At 35.8% G+C, this 15,816-nt stretch overlaps 1 protein-coding gene across 2 annotated transcripts; it reads right to left on the bottom strand.

Annotated features, from left to right (window-relative positions):
* LOC109718587 (anthranilate phosphoribosyltransferase) lies at nucleotides 981-15,372 on the bottom strand. Of its 2 annotated transcripts, none has more exons than XM_020244887.1 (10): nucleotides 14,923-15,372; nucleotides 12,639-13,118; nucleotides 11,942-12,099; nucleotides 11,443-11,526; nucleotides 11,294-11,346; nucleotides 8,592-8,673; nucleotides 7,716-7,823; nucleotides 7,250-7,331; nucleotides 6,963-7,048; nucleotides 981-1,498 (listed from the first exon to the last, which is right to left on the bottom strand). In XM_020244887.1, the coding sequence occupies exons 1-10, from the start codon at nucleotides 15,266-15,268 to the stop codon at nucleotides 1,277-1,279; spliced, it is 1,701 nt and encodes a 566-aa protein (XP_020100476.1). In that variant the 5' UTR covers nucleotides 15,269-15,372; the 3' UTR covers nucleotides 981-1,276. The 2 variants fall into 2 exon arrangements, with proteins under 2 accessions (XP_020100476.1, XP_020100475.1); XM_020244886.1 differs by having other exon boundaries at nucleotides 7,208-7,331.

Here is a 15,816-nt window from a genome sequence, read left to right on the forward strand (position 1 = left end):
GGGGCCTTTTATGCGATACACTCTCGCATACCTGATTGACAAGTCTGTCAACATTTTCTTGTTCTACATCGTTTTTCTCTTGCCTAAAGTTTCAGTTTCAAACAAAGGCTTAGGGTATTAACGTCCACTGAAACATGGTGAAAGACATTATTGTCAAATGTCAATCCACTATCTGATAATTCTAATGGTTTTGCAATTTACTTCTCCCATTCTTTATCTGACATCTTCTCGCGCCTACCAGTTGGTTCCTTGATCGAATCATAAAGATCTTTGCAATAGAGGAGATCTTCCATGCGAGGCTTCCAGGTCGAGTAATTTGTTGACGTCAACTTGATATATATTGCAATTGGAAGATTGATCCTCCATCTGGTAGCATCTTCTCCAGTACTCTGGATTTAATGTAACCTGGCTCTAATACCACTTGTTGGGAAAGAATCCAAATGAATACTGAGAAATAGTGGGCGCAAATGCGCCAACAACAATAATGAGCATAGAGATATCGTGCCAATCACACAACCAAGAACACCAAAATCTACGTCGTTCGGCCGAAACCTACATTCACGGGAAACAGAGTAAGAAAAAGCTTCACTATAAAATAATATAGAGTACAATGTCCTCTTCAACACTGCCAAAAATATCACCTTTAATATTGTGCAATAATATTATCGCAAGCTCCATTTCTTAAGGAACTGCGGGCTTTAGACTGACAAAAAAAAAAAAAAAAAAAAAAAAAAAAAAAAAAAAGCAAAAATAGAATAGACAGGCCCTAGAACTTTGACTTCTTCACACCCAACCATCTAGAAATCAGCCTTGTCCGCTTATAAATGAATAGACAGGCCTTAGAACTAAGCTCCTTCACACCCAACCATCTAGAAACCAGCCATCTAGAAATCGCGCTCAAGTCCTCATCACCAATCACAAAGGGAAAAAAAACGTCTTAAATCACAAATATCAGGTGCTCATCACTAATCACAGAGGGAAAAATAACTTCTTAAACCACAAATATTTTTAGCAGGGCCTAGAAGCAATTTGATAGAACCGCAAGACAAGCATATTTCATGTTTAATATCTTACACAAAAAGAAAAGGTTAAATTACAAAAAGAAACGAACAAATATTTGTAGACAACATGGTTTTTTTTAACAACAGCTTCCCTTCTCCCTCTTCAAACTTTTCATATCTTCTTCTGAGTATGAAGGTATCAGTTACTTCCTAAAAGATCCATTGTAATTTTCTCTTCATCACCAATTTCATCTACAACAGATACTTAAACTGAACTACAGCACTTTGTGGGAGAGTTTTATGTAATTCATGAGCCTCTTTAGAGCATTACCACTATCAATCACTTCCCGTGCACGGTCTAGGGCCGATGAAATATCCTCGGCCCCAGCACAACCCAACAAGTGGTCGACCATCCCTGCATTGAGAACGATCCGGTCATATGCTGGCCCTTTCTCACCGCGGAGAGCTGCTAAACCCAGCTCTATATTTCTCAAAACCTGGTTCAGCCATCAGTGGATTAAGATTCTTTCATTAAATGACTTTCAAGAGATTCTCGGAAGAAGGTAGTATAGTAGAAGACGAACAATGTTTAAAAAACACAAGGCTTTTACATGCATGTATGCATCCATGCAGAATGATCTCTTTACTTACATATAAAATTTGACTATTCAATATGATCGTGCACCATTTGAAAAGTATAGTTTCTCACCGAAAAAAGAAAACCTTTAGTAAAGCAGCAGACTCATCCAATTCATGGCAAAAAGTTGGTTTTGTATTAATGTATTTCAAAGTGAAGCACTACATAAGTATTTTCAGATATATATAAGTAATGAATTAAGCATTTGAACGGCTATATGAAAATCACGATTTTGCAGTGATATTACTTTATTAAATAATTTTATAGGTGTATTATATAATTATCCCTATAAGTTGTTTTAATCACATTCTGTAATTGTTCTTGGCCATTTAATCCTTACTGAGCTTTTGAAGTTGGGAAAATTGCCAAACCTTATTAACGAAATAAGCTGATACCATGATGCCCCCAGACTAAGGCTTGGACTGATATTTAAGTGACATCAACATAGGGGTGAAAATGAATTGGACATGGACGAATATTTTGATGAGACCATATCTGCATCCTTTTTTTCAGATATGAATTCAGATACAGATGTGTCGAATGCTAAATTTTCGTTACCATATCCGCTAAAAATGGATACGGACACACTCGGATATTTCTTTATATTAAAATATGGATCGGATATATATTCGGATATTTATTCAAGTAACAATATACACTAATATGAATATATAAATATGAACTAGCATTATTTACATTCATGTTCAAATTTTTATATACCTATATTTGATTGGAATAATATCTAAGATTTAACAAACACAAATGCAATTAAGTTTTAATATAAAATGCAAAATAAAATAAACCAAGAACACAAAAAACCACTTCATTTTCCCGCAACATAAATTATCTCCCCACAAAAAAGCAATTAAACTCCTTATCTCCCCACAAGTAGCAATTAAGCCACCTTTATCTCCCAAAAAAAAGAAAACAATTAGACCCATCTTGTCTCCTCACATATATTAGCAATAATTAGAACTTTTATATATATATACAGAGAGAGAGAGAGAGAGCTAGGCTGGTATACTATCGGGAGCAGGGAGGCCTCCGTGCTACCAAGTTGTTTTCAATGATGCGGCTTCCAAATCGACGATCGGCTCCGTTAGACTTGATCTACACTATTGAAAGTATTTGAAAACTAAATTTCATAATTTTTCGGCATCATTTACCTATCAAATGAGTAGTCTAAAAATGAACGGTTGAAAATAAAAATCTCATAACAAATGATGATAAAAGACTTGAATTTAAGATCAGAGATACTGATCTTCCTCTAAATAGTGAAAAGAATTTTCTATAAAAATTTCTTCAGATTTGGATTGGTTTACACCGTTAATATTCACAAATGCATAACATCTACCATTAAAATTCTCAATTTTGAGACCTTTTGATCAATAGCCAAATGATGTCACAAAATTATGAAATTTAGTTTCCAAATATTTTTAATAGTGTAGATCAAGTCTAACAGAGCTGATCGTCGACTTGGAAGCCACATCATTGAAAACATCTTGGTACCACGGAGGCCTCCGTGCTACCGATAGTATACCAGCCAAGAATTTAAGTACCGTGGCACGGGGTCGTGCCGGAAACTTGCCGGCACGGTGCGTGCCGAGCCGTGTCGATGTGTGCCGGTCAAAAAAATTCTTGTGTGCCGACACATAATAGCATGAAATATTTATTTTCTTTAGCAACAAAATATTCTAACTATTTATTATGTCTTTTTATCACATCTTTTGAACTTTATTGAGGAAATTATTTACTAATTTAAAGAATAGAGGGTTTTGAGCTGTGCCATCGGCACAGAGTCTGTATCGTGCCGGTATCTTGTTGGCACGGTACGACACAGTGGATACGGCCCGTACCGACGGGCATTTAAAACCTTACTTGTAAGCTTTTTTGTATGTAAAATATAATTACACCTGATGCAGAATAAAAATTTTTACAGGTTAGAATTTTAAAAATGTAAAGATATCTTTCTTTCTTTCTTTTAACTATATTACATTTTTTTATAAAATACAAAAAAAATAATTTTTAAAATTTTTTGAAAAAATTATTTTAAAAAGTATTAAAAAATTATTTTTTATTAATTTTTAAAAAAACTTCTTAGATCTATCAAAAAAATTAAGCAATAAATTATATGACAAATAAATAAAATAAATTTAAGCATCAATTGTTTTAATTTAGTTTTTAATTTTATCAATATTTTTAATTTTCCAATGCAAAAATAAATTTTTATATTTGATGTGCCTGAATATTTGTTTATTGAGTTCAATTTTGTTTTAATTCAACAAAAAATTCGCGTTGCAACAAATTTTGATAAAATAATTTATGAAAAGAAATGGATGTCTGTGGTAGAAGTGGAGGGCTCGGGCCGATAATGGGGGTGCGGGGGCCTTCATCCCTTGCGGTATGAATCGGATATGTAAATGAAAATTTGCCCGTATATTGATAAACAGAAAAATTAAATTATAATTTTTTTGAGTTACCTAATAAGTAAATCTTCGATTTGCAATGAACTTGGGGGGTGTGGGATGCTTCGTGGTATCCCAGAGAACAAAATAAAAAGAAAAAAAAGCAAAAAGCAAAAAAAAATAGTGTCGGCACGGCACAGTAACGTGGCACCAAGGTTTAAAGTGTCGCCTCGTGCCGTACAGCACGGGGCAGCACGTATGGTACAGGGAAGGTCTCGGGCCCCTCTCCGTGCTGTGGCACAGACCTACATATCCCGCGAGACAGAGCGATACACAGGTCCGTGCCACGGTACTATGCTGTGCCGGCACATTATTTTTTTTTGTTTTTTGCTTTTTTTCTCTTTTTGTTTTGTTCTGTGAGATACCACGAAGCATCCCACACCCTCCAAAGATATTGCAAATCGAAAATCTACTTATTAGATAAGTCAAAAAATTATAATTTAACTTTTTTCTTTATCAATATACTGGCAAATTTTAATTTACATATTCGATCCATACTGCAATGGGCGAAGCCCCCCGCACCCGCTTTATCAGCCCGAACCCTTCGCTTCTACCACAAACATCCATTTTTTTCATAAATTATTCGATCAAAATTTGTCGCATTGCGAAATTTTTGGCGAATTAAAGAAACAAAATCGAACTCAATAAACAAATTTTGAGGCACATCAAACATAAAAATTTATATTTGCATTAGAAGATTAAAAATACTGATAACACTAAAAGCTAAATTAAATCAATTGATACTTAAATTTATTTAATTTATTTGTCATATAATTTATTGCTTAATTTTTTTGATAGATCTAATAATTTTTTGAAAAAATTAATTAAAAAATAATTTTTTTAAATACTTTTTAAAATAATGTTTTTGTATTTTATAAAAGAAAGACTGTAATATGGTCAACAGAGAAAAAGAAAAAAAAGATGTCATTGCATTTTAAAAATTCTAACCTGTAAAAATTTCTATTCTGCATTAGATGTAGTTGTACTTTACATACAAAAAAACTTATAAGTATGTTAATTGATGAGTATAGTAAGTTATACATAGCAAATATTCATAATTATTTCATTAAATCTTTCAAAATAACATTATAAGAGCTTATTAGAACTAAAAAAACTAACATAAGTTTGTGCCAAAGCGTACTAGTAGGAGGTCATACGTATCCATCGGCACGCAAATGTACTATGTTGGCACGGAAGCGTGCCGGTGCCGTACCGTGCCAGGCAGACAACGACACACCCCCGTGCCACAACACTTTAAACTTTGCTTACAAGTATGTTAATTAACGAGTATAGTAAGTTATACATAGAAAATATTCATAATTATTTGATTAAATCTTTTAAAATAACATTATAAGAGCTTATTGGAATCCAAAAATCTGAAATAAGTCCGTACCAAAGCGTGCCAGTAGAAAGTCATACGTATCCATCAGCACGCATGCATATCATGTGTCGGCACGAAGGCGTACTGATGCCGTACCGTGCCAGGCAGACAACGGCACACCCCATACCACGGCACTTTAAACCTTGCCTACTGGTACGTTTTGGTACAAACTTATTTTAGTTTTTTTTTGTTTCAATAAGATCTTATAATGTTATATTGAAAAGATTTAATCATATAATTATAAATATTTGGCATCTATAGCATACTATACTCATCAATTAACATACTTGTAAGCTTTTTTGTATGTAAAGTACAACTATGCCTGATGCAGAATAAAAATTTTTACAGGTTAAAATTTTTAAAATGCAAAGACATCTTTCTTTCCTTTTTCTTTCTTTTGACCATATTACAGTCTTTCTTTTATAAAATACAAAAAAAATAATTTTAAAAATTATTTTAAAAATTATTTGAAAAAATTTATTTTTTTATTAATTTTTTCAAAAAATTAGTAGATCTATCAAAAAAATTAAGCAATAAATTATATGACAAATAAATTAAATAAATTGAAGTATCAATTAATTTAATTTAACTTTTAATTTTATCAGTATTTTCAATCTTCTAACGCAAAAATAAAATTTTATATTTGATGTGCCTCAAAATTTGTTTATTGAGTTCAATTTTGTTTTCCTAATTCGCCAAAAGTTTCGCAGTGCGACAAATTTTGATGAAATAATTTGTGAAGAAAAAATGGATGTCTATGAAGAAAATAATGTGATAAAAATTTGCCCATATATTGATAAACGAAAAAAATTAAATTATAATTTTTTTGACTTACCTAACAAGCAGATCTTTAGTTTGCAGTGTCTTTGGGGGGGTGTGGGGTATCCAAAATGCTTCGAATACCGCAAAGAACAAAACGAAAAGCAAAAAAAAAAGCAAAAAAGCAAAAAAAAACACACACACACACACACACACACACACACACTGCCGACACGGCACAGTGCTGCGTATCGTGCTGTCTCACGCGATACACACACTGTGCCGCAGCACGGAAGGGGGTCCGAGACCCCCACTGTACCGTGCCCCCTTACGTGCCGCCCTGTGCTGTACGGCATAAGGCGGCACTTTAATCCTTGATTTTGACTCTCTAAAACCATATTCATATACATATCTGGCCAGATCCGAATATTTTCTATCCAGATGCAGATAATGTTAAATATAGATATGGATATTTTTGGATATATCCTATCCGTTTTCACCCCTACACCAACAATATTCATCTATTTGAAAGAAAAAGAAAAAAAAAATCTCTCCTTAGCTTTGCATCCTAAACTATAATTTCCTACACTTATAATTAGCTTTGGAGTAGTTTCTTACTCCATAAAAACTTATGGTAAGCAAATGATGTCAAAATAGTTCTATGATCATTACAAACATGTAAAAAAAAATTTGAAGAAGCAGCGGGAACAGAAACTCACTGATCTATCAGTTCGTGGAGTATCTGTGGGTTTAAACCCGTAATCCTCGGCATTCACCACGATACTAAAGGTTTCACGTGAGATTCCTAGTAAGACACAGAAGATAAGCATTCAAGCTTCCGTTGAAAATAATTATTTACAGAATATTAAAGAACTCTCAACTGAACAATCCATCAATTGAAATAAGAAAAAGGGAATAGTACCCACACTCAGATTAGTCAAAAGAAAAAATTACAGTTCCATACCATCAATATCAGACAAAATTGCAGAGCTTGGGGAGCGGAAACCTGAACAGTGATTCACCGGAAGGCCCTTTGATGCATTAGCTGATCTCGCCTTTGTGGTCATAGAAAGTGCACCTTCCTCACCCTACAACAGCAGCAAATGTATTATAAAAGGAGATATAAAAAAAGTTATTTCAAACTGGAACTTGAAAAGGAAAAGTGGATCACTAAATCAAATCCAATGGAATGTTTATAAATGATAGTAGCAAAAACATCTTGTTCTTCCATAGAAACTAGAGAGACTAGATAGTTAAGAACGAAACCCGAGTACTACATTTATCTCATGGCCTTTTTTCCAGTTATTCAAATACTAATTTATGATGCATTAAAAAAGTGAAATTATTTGTCCACAAAACGAAAAAAGATGTTCAGAGAAGCCAAATATACAGCGATATAGCCATTCAACAAAGCAATCAGAATGCAAAAGCAACAGTTATGAAACAATTGAAGTTTTTAGTCTTTTACCAACCTTTACAACCAAACCAGAATGAACACTTCTTCTTTTCATAAGCATTAGCAATGAATCTTCATAACCGCCGTGATAGAATCCAGCAACAATGGCTTCTCTCCCACGCGCCTTAACAAAGAAATATCACAAGTAAGATTTCTACTTTCACCTTATGTACTCTGTACTCATTGAAATCTTTTATAACGGAACTGTAGTTTTCATGTTTAAACTGTCCAGAATCCCCTTTAAAACTACAATATAGCCCAAAACTCACAATTTTTTTAACAAACAGCAGCTTCCAAATCCATCAAATAATTCAAAATAATTTGAAGATGATTAACAATTAGGAAACAATCAGATATCTTCATAGTTGATCCTACTGATTTCACCAACTTGATAATATAAGGAAATCAAACAAATGTTCAGCATTCTGCAGCTCCATAACAAAAGATAATTATTGAATCTTGCTAAGTGAAAACATGAAGGTGAAAGCTTCTTATACGTGTTATTAGAGAAGTTAAATGATAGAGCATGCAACATTAAATTTCAGTTTTCCATAAATGAAAACAATGACTTCAGCACTACCAGTCATATGTTGAAAAGGTGACTATCAAATCAATATGAACTAAAATATCTCTTAATAAAATCAATATGAACTAAAATTTTCAGTAAAAACTACAGTAAGTACAAAGAAATTCTACCATTGAAGAGTATATATACCATTGAAGAGTTCCAACTAGCAAATGAAATTTGTAGAACATGGCAGATGTCATAAACATGAAAACTGTAAATATCTCCAGTCTCATTCCAGAGTGGGAAATGCTAATAAATTTTATTAACACTCATTCCTACACAGAAACTCAAATGAAATTGGTTCGAAAATATATCACAACTCACTCTAACAAACTGTTGAACTTTCTCAGAGGTTGCCAAGGGTGGACGTTTCTTTATGTGCTCCCTAAGCCCAATAAGTGAATATCTGCAAGGAAACCATGAGTGAGAATTCTTGCATCTCAAAATAAGTGCAATAACACTAAGTACATGACATGATAGGCAGAAAGCAGTAAACATGTCCAATCATTGAATTCTATGCAGAAAGAGCACATTGACGATGCTGTAAAAGCCCGCAGATAATCTCCACACCTATTGAAGCCCATGTGTGAGGAGCATCATATTGAAAGGCCTAATAACAAGCACAAGTAACAAGAAGAATGCTGTTCCTAGCTCACATGACACCAGAGGCATGCCAACTCAAGCTTATATATGGATGACGACGATGACCTAAAATTATGTTTGATATTCTGGCGGATAGTGATTGGGTAGTCTAAATGAGCCTCGGAAAGGGTAAGTCTAAATGAGCCTCTGAAAGGGGCATTGTTTGCGTTTGAAACTTGTTTGATCCGTAAACAAAGTGGAATGAACTGTCACTTGCATGCCCCTAATCAAACTAGAAAAAAGTTGCATAAATCCAAAAGAGTTCCAAGTACCATAGAGTTAGTGGTACTGGCTAAAAGAACTCAAATCGAAGCAGGATACCAAAATAGGAATGTCAATGGGTATGGATTCCCAAAGTTTTATCCGAACCCAAACCCGAATGGAGCGGATTTACCCGATACTAAATGGATATAGTTTCGGATGTGGATATCAAAAATTAAAACCCGACGAATTTGGATTCGGGTATGGATTTTGACTGTACCCGACCCGAACCCGAACCTGAATTGATTTTACATTATATAATATATAAATATATAAATGTTTGATGTTATATTTGAATTTGTATTTTAAAAATTTAGATTTTATGTAATATATTTTCAAATATTGTAAAAAGAAGCATTTGTTTTGGGTTTGGGTTTGCGGGACCAGGTTCGGGTTCGGGTTTCAGGTTTGGTAGTCCAGTTCGAGTACGGGTTATTAAAAACCCGCCAAGAATCCGACCCGTTGACATCCCTATACCAAAAGAAAATTGTAAAATAGCTAGAAGAGGATGCAAAATGTTCATAACATGCACTTCACTAATCTTGTGCAAGTAAATCTTACTCTATCATATTTCTAACTTAATATTCTCTAATCTCTAAGTATCTCAATACCCATGATTTGAGAACCACTAATAGTTATGTACAAGTACAAAAAATAAAAAAACAATATTCTGTATGTGTCCAAGGTGTTTCAATTTTGTTTTTCTTTCCCCTTTTTCTTTCTTAAAGCTTTTGAAAATATTCCATTTAAGACTCCAAAAAAACCAGAAACAACAAAAATAGAAAATAGAACTCCAGAAAGTCAATCAAACAATAACATAGTCAACAAACCTTACTAAGAAATCATCAACTAAAAATTGCAATTAATAGCTGTAATAATGGAATCAGATTAGAACAGAGAATTGGATGGCCAATGGGCCCTGTTTAGATAGAAAGTTAAAAAAGTCAATGGAGTTTATTTTCTGTAGTTGACCTGGTTGCATACAGGGATTCCATGAAATTCTATAGGAATGCATAGTCTACTTTTATCTCTAATTGAATGCCAACTGCACAGTTCCAAAGCAATTTTGTTAAATTTGACAAAATTACTAACAAAAATTGTAAATTTCTCAAACAAATAGAGATCAAAATTATAAACTAAACTACATGAAATTAAACTACATCTAGACTCTTTTTGTTTCCAACCAAAACATTACTAATCAAAATTACTAACTAAAAATTAACAAATGGAGATCAATTGCTAATTAAATTAAATTAAATATACTCCATTCCATTAGTCATAAAAATTAACAAATAAAAATAAAAAATTAACAAATATTACTAAATAAAATTAATTAGTTCAATTTGACTAGGCAGTGAAAGCGATGGTGGGGACAGTGGAGGTGAAGTGGCTGTAGAGGGGGGTGGCAGCTGAGGAGGGGCCAGCAGAGGTGAAGGTAGCGGCAAGGCAGCGGAGAAGGAGGAAGCGGCAGCGGATGATGAGGAGGAGGCGGCGGCAGCAGGAGGTAGGGGATGGAGATTTTTTTTTTTTCAAATTTGAGTGGATTTTAACTGCATTTTATTTTTTGGCCCATAGGTTAATTATACTCTATTTTTTAGATGTCCTTTGAAGCATCCAAACACCTCATGGTAAAATTTTTCCAACTGTATAGGATAATTATACTATACTTTGTTTAATGGTGCATCCAAACAGCACCTAATGTTCAAATGAATATAGTATCCAATACTCGGCACACCGAAACTTCAATGGTAATCCATAAAACCTGAGCACTATGTAACAAGTTCAACCAAACTGATGGAACAAGCATTAAAGATTCAAATCACATCTCCTATGAAGATTCGAAATCGGTGCAGCATGACTGTAACAAATTCCATCAAAGGTCATTTTTGCTTGACATAACGTAGGAAACCTTAATTCATTCATATGGTACTGGTTAACTGACCAATTAAAAGTTCACTGTTTTAGACATTAAATTAGTGAAGTTATGGTTAAGAAATGAAAGATACGGAATCTTGAAGTCAATGGTTTTCTCACTGACATTGACTATAAAATCTATTAATACAAGAATGCATAGTGCAGGAAACAGCAACATGGAAAATGGGAAAGAGATTATCTGTCCTTACAAGGATGGGCGAGCTTCTTGCAAACTCACATAAGAAAAGCCAACATTTTCATCCTGGAAATTGTCAAAAGTTCAATAGCACAATATATCCAACAGAAAAAAGGAAAAGGTAAAAGTAGAAAAAAAAATATCAACATAACAAGAGTGCACCTCCAATAGTTTTTTTGCTTGTTCTGGGGACATGTGAGTGTTTGCACCCATGAACTTAAGCAGCTGTCCTTCTGTTACCCCCCCCTGAATACTTTAATAATTAAGCAATTCAGACATGTCCATAGCAAGAAGAAAGGAGCATAAGGAACTAGAGGCTCTGGATGGGAAATTTAATTGCAACTTATCTAGGTACCCATTTGGCCTAGCTTCTCCTTTTGCTCTAAGCTGCAGCCATCTCTAGCAGCATTTGGCAAACAAAATAGCTACTACTATGGCAAGAAGAAATGAGATTTGAGGCCCAAAAGCACAAGTATCAATGTGGGGCTTCATCTTTTGCAGAATAAAGACGTTGTTGGGAGGGATTTCAATGAAAAAGCTGTTAGTGATTCTCCTACACCCTACAGCCGGGCAATAGAGGCTCTAAGAATATGCTACTAAGTTTCATCGAACAGTCCTACACCCAACAGCCGGGAAATAGAGGCCTTACTATACTACTGACCTTAGGTGGCATCCATTCAACACCATGGAGCAGGCAAGATTCACCATAACAGGCTCTCACAGCAGCAACAAATAACGTGCTCCTAAAAAAGCGCGTATTTCCATCATAAGGTTCACCATAGTGAGTCAAGGAGTTAACATCAGCAATTGGAGAAGGGCCTATGGACAAAACAAAAATTAGAACTGTAATGCATAACAAAAATAAGGGCTTTTTTTGCATTTGGCTCCCTCAAAATATTTTTTTTACAAATAGCCCCATCAAATTTGTAATTGCAAATTTGGCCCTATCCCCGCCACGCAGGCACCACGTCAGCGCCATGGTTTTAAGTTGAACACAGTAAATCATTTACCGTGTTCAAACACGGTGAATGGTTTACCGTGTTCCATACCTATATTCCCCTCCTTCCCCCTTTTTATTTTCCTTATATTTTTTCGCAATACATATATATTATACTTTCCCCAAACACGGTGAACCATTCACCGTGTTTAGACACAGTGAATGGTTCACCGTGTTCAACTTAATAAACTAGCCCCAGCCCGACTCACATGGCGCTGATGTGGCGCCTGCGTGGCAGGGCTAAGGCCATTTTTGCAAATATAAATTTGTTGGGCCATTTTTAAAATAATTTTTTTCCAGGGGCCCAAATGCAAAAAAAGCCCCAAAAATAATAATCAATAAGGTGCAACAAAAGCATTACCTAGCTCATCATCAAATGCAAGACAATATGCTTTAAGTTCGCGATCAGTTTCTCTATTCATCCGCTGTCCAATTAAAAATGCTGCAAGCAATGCCTCACTCACCTTTGCTGGCTTATCTTTCTCAATGCTAATTGGAAGTACATCTCTTAGAATGCCCTGAACTTCTTCATAACCTAAATGGCCACCAGCCAAAACTTCTCTCAGAGCACCTACTAGCCTCATTTCAGCAGTTCCTTGACCAACATAATGAGGCCCTATTGAGCTAGTTGTTCCCATTATTGTGCCCTCTGGATCTGCTATAAAGAGAACTTCCGGTGGAAGAACCTGTGCAAGGCGTGGCCAGAATATACTCATGGCATGTCTTTCACCCTTACTCCACTGTGTTTCTTCAGGAAAAGCATTTGCTCGTATTGTCATAGCAGCAAAGAACGCCCCAAGTTGCGCTTCGGAGACTACTCCGTCTTTGAGTTCTCCCCTAGCTTAAGAAACATAGAAGATTAGGAAAAGTATTTGAGCACTACCAATCAACTGCATGCAACTGAAGTAGTTAAACTGTAGAATGTATAACAATTTGCATGTTTTCTTTGTTATAATTCCCTTAATATGGTTTAAGATTACTCACTGGAATTATATGAGAATTGAGCTTCAATAAATCATTTTTTTCACTTCTTACAGTTCAACTTTGCATGTATGTTGCAATCCACACGCATTATATTGTTGTACTTTTTAGACTATTTAGATTTCATAATTGCAAGTCGAAAAAGATAATACTGTAATACATCATTTTAGTGAGCTTAAAGATATTTTAGTGAGCTTAAAGATTGTAGAAATAAAAGTGTCCAAATTTTGAGTAATACATTTAATTTTTTTCAAAATATTGATCCAGCTTTCAACACTCCTAAGTATACTCTTAAGCAAGGTTTTAAGTGCCCATCGGCATAGGCCGTATCCACCGTACCGTACCGTACCAACAAGATACTGGGACGATACAGACCCCGTGCCGATGGCAAAGCTCAAAACCCTCTATTCTTTAAATTAGTAAATAATTTCCTCAATTAAGTTCAAAAGATGTGATAAAAAGACATAATAAATAGTTAGAATATTTTGTTGCTAAAGAAAATAAATATTTCATGCTATAATGTGTCGGCACACAAGAATTTTTTTGACCAGCACGCATCGGCACGGCTCGGCACGCACCGTGCCGTACCGTGCCGGCAAGTTTCCGGCACGACCCCGTGCCACAGCACTTAAATCCTTACTCTTAAGCATTATTTTATCTTGAAATATTTCAATACACTGGTGATCTGACTAGCGTCATCAAATTCTGATAACAAAGGTAATTTGCCAGTTATTCTCATTTTTACTATATTGCCACCAAAATGAGTTTAAGGAATGAGGATCATAATGGTATTTCCACACACTCTCCAACTTTACCAAATATTTGTGAAACTTAAATTCTGTATAATAAACATAAGAATGATGATAGTAACAGATCTAATTATTTCTACGCACATAATTGACCAAGTGCATAACACAGAGGATGGAGCGCTCATTCAGAGGCATAAGTCCCCACAGGCGACTCATTCCTCGAGCAGGAAACAGAGCGTGCATACAATGGAACGTGCATGTCAAGCATGCATAGTCACGAAGGTCCTATTTGGATGGCGGAATAAGTTATCAAAGAATAGCTTATTCCGTTTGAGAATTTTCTAGTATTTTCTAGTATGATTGTAAATAAGGAATATGATTTTTTTTTCTTCTTCAAAGATCTTGCCATCAAAAATTTGGTAGGATAGTATATTTTATCTACGAGGTGATTTATCTTATTTAGAAAAAATGATTTGAAGGCTGAATATGGCATTCCATTCTAAATATTTCATCACACTCCTTATCAATCAACTATACAAATTTCTTTAGTAAGTCAGTGAGATATATGGAACAAAATATTCATGCATCCAAATAAGGCCGAAGACAGATTAGATGCAATGAATTTGGTCAGATTCAGCAAATTCAATCAGCGAGAAATAGCTAAATTCACTTAATCGCCCTGTCGATAGTAATTGGCGCTGCCAATATTATCATCTGATGACACCACTCTTAACAGTCAACTCTCATACAAAATTCAGGAAAACATTAGTAACACCAAATACTTGGGGAGAGTTCCTTATCCAACCACCAATAAGACGACTTTAACTCCAACGCAACTAATACAAACCAAATTGGGTCAATACTCAAGGTAAAGAACACCACTTCGAAACCAGTGCAATCAAACACAAGCATCACCTGATGTGAGGATGGTATCAAGAACCCTAATCGCCTGCTCCTCTCCGAGCGGCTTCGTTTGCTCCGGGCCCGTGCACACCTTCGCCTGCGCCTCCAGCACCGTCCGATTCGGCTGCGGGATCTCCGGCGGCCGGTACGAGGTCGAGAGCGCCGGGTTCCGGAGGTCCATCTCGAGGAGCCCCGCCTCGTCGATCGCCGCCGCCGCAGACGATCCGGCCCTCGTACGGGTCAAGAAGCGAAGGGAGCTGGGGTTCTTGGAGAGGGAGAGGCTCGCGCGCTTCGTGGGGAGGGAGAAGGAGGGGAAGTTAGGGTTAGGGTTGGGGTTCGGTTTGAGGAGGATCTTCATGGTGTGGTGAGAGAGGAGGTGGGGGAGGAAGATGTAGGGACTGGGCTGGTCGTCGGCCTCGGTGAGCTACTGAGCTCCTCGATGAGACGAGCTGGGAGAAACGGAAGGACTTCTTTTTTTTAAATAAGGACTTTTTTACAAAATAACCTTCTACAATATTAAAATTTGCCAATTATCCCTTTCAAAATTTTATTTTGAAAACTAACACTCATTTCGCCACGTAGGCACCAGGATGGGTATTTGTTATGAAGGCAGCAAATCGTTCACCGCCCGTCTTCCTAATATAACTTTAGAAGACGGTGAATGATTCACCACCTTCACTAAAACGGTAAATCATTCACCGCCTTTAGTGTAAATTTCCCACCACGCAACTTAGAAATTTTCTAAGTCGTAAAGGGAATAATGTACCTTGAGAAGGCGGTGAATCGTTCACCGCCTTCATTAGATATACCTCATCCCGACACCTCTCCTTCTCTCTCGCGCTTTCGTTCTCTCTCTCTCTCTTTCTTTTCAGGAGCGCTCGTCGGTCACCGCCGCCCCTGCCGCCG

Source organism: Ananas comosus, linkage group 12 (genome assembly GCF_001540865.1).
Source record: "Ananas comosus cultivar F153 linkage group 12, ASM154086v1, whole genome shotgun sequence".
NCBI lineage: Eukaryota > Viridiplantae > Streptophyta > Magnoliopsida > Poales > Bromeliaceae > Ananas > Ananas comosus.

What these genes read in the sequence shown, in the direction of transcription:
- LOC109718587 (XM_020244886.1), bottom strand. Translation starts at nt 15,268, where the DNA reads ATGAAGATCCTCCTCAAACCGAACCCCAACCCTAACCCTAACTTCCCC. An exon ending in CAAGAAGCTCGCCCATCCTT is followed by an intron (nt 8,674 to 11,293) that starts GTAAGGACAGAT and finishes GTTTCCTTGCAG; the next exon opens with ATATTCACTTATTGGGCTTA. An exon ending in ATTCTGGTTTGGTTGTAAAG is followed by an intron (nt 7,332 to 7,715) that starts GTTGGTAAAAGA and finishes CTGCTGTTGTAG; the next exon opens with GGTGAGGAAGGTGCACTTTC.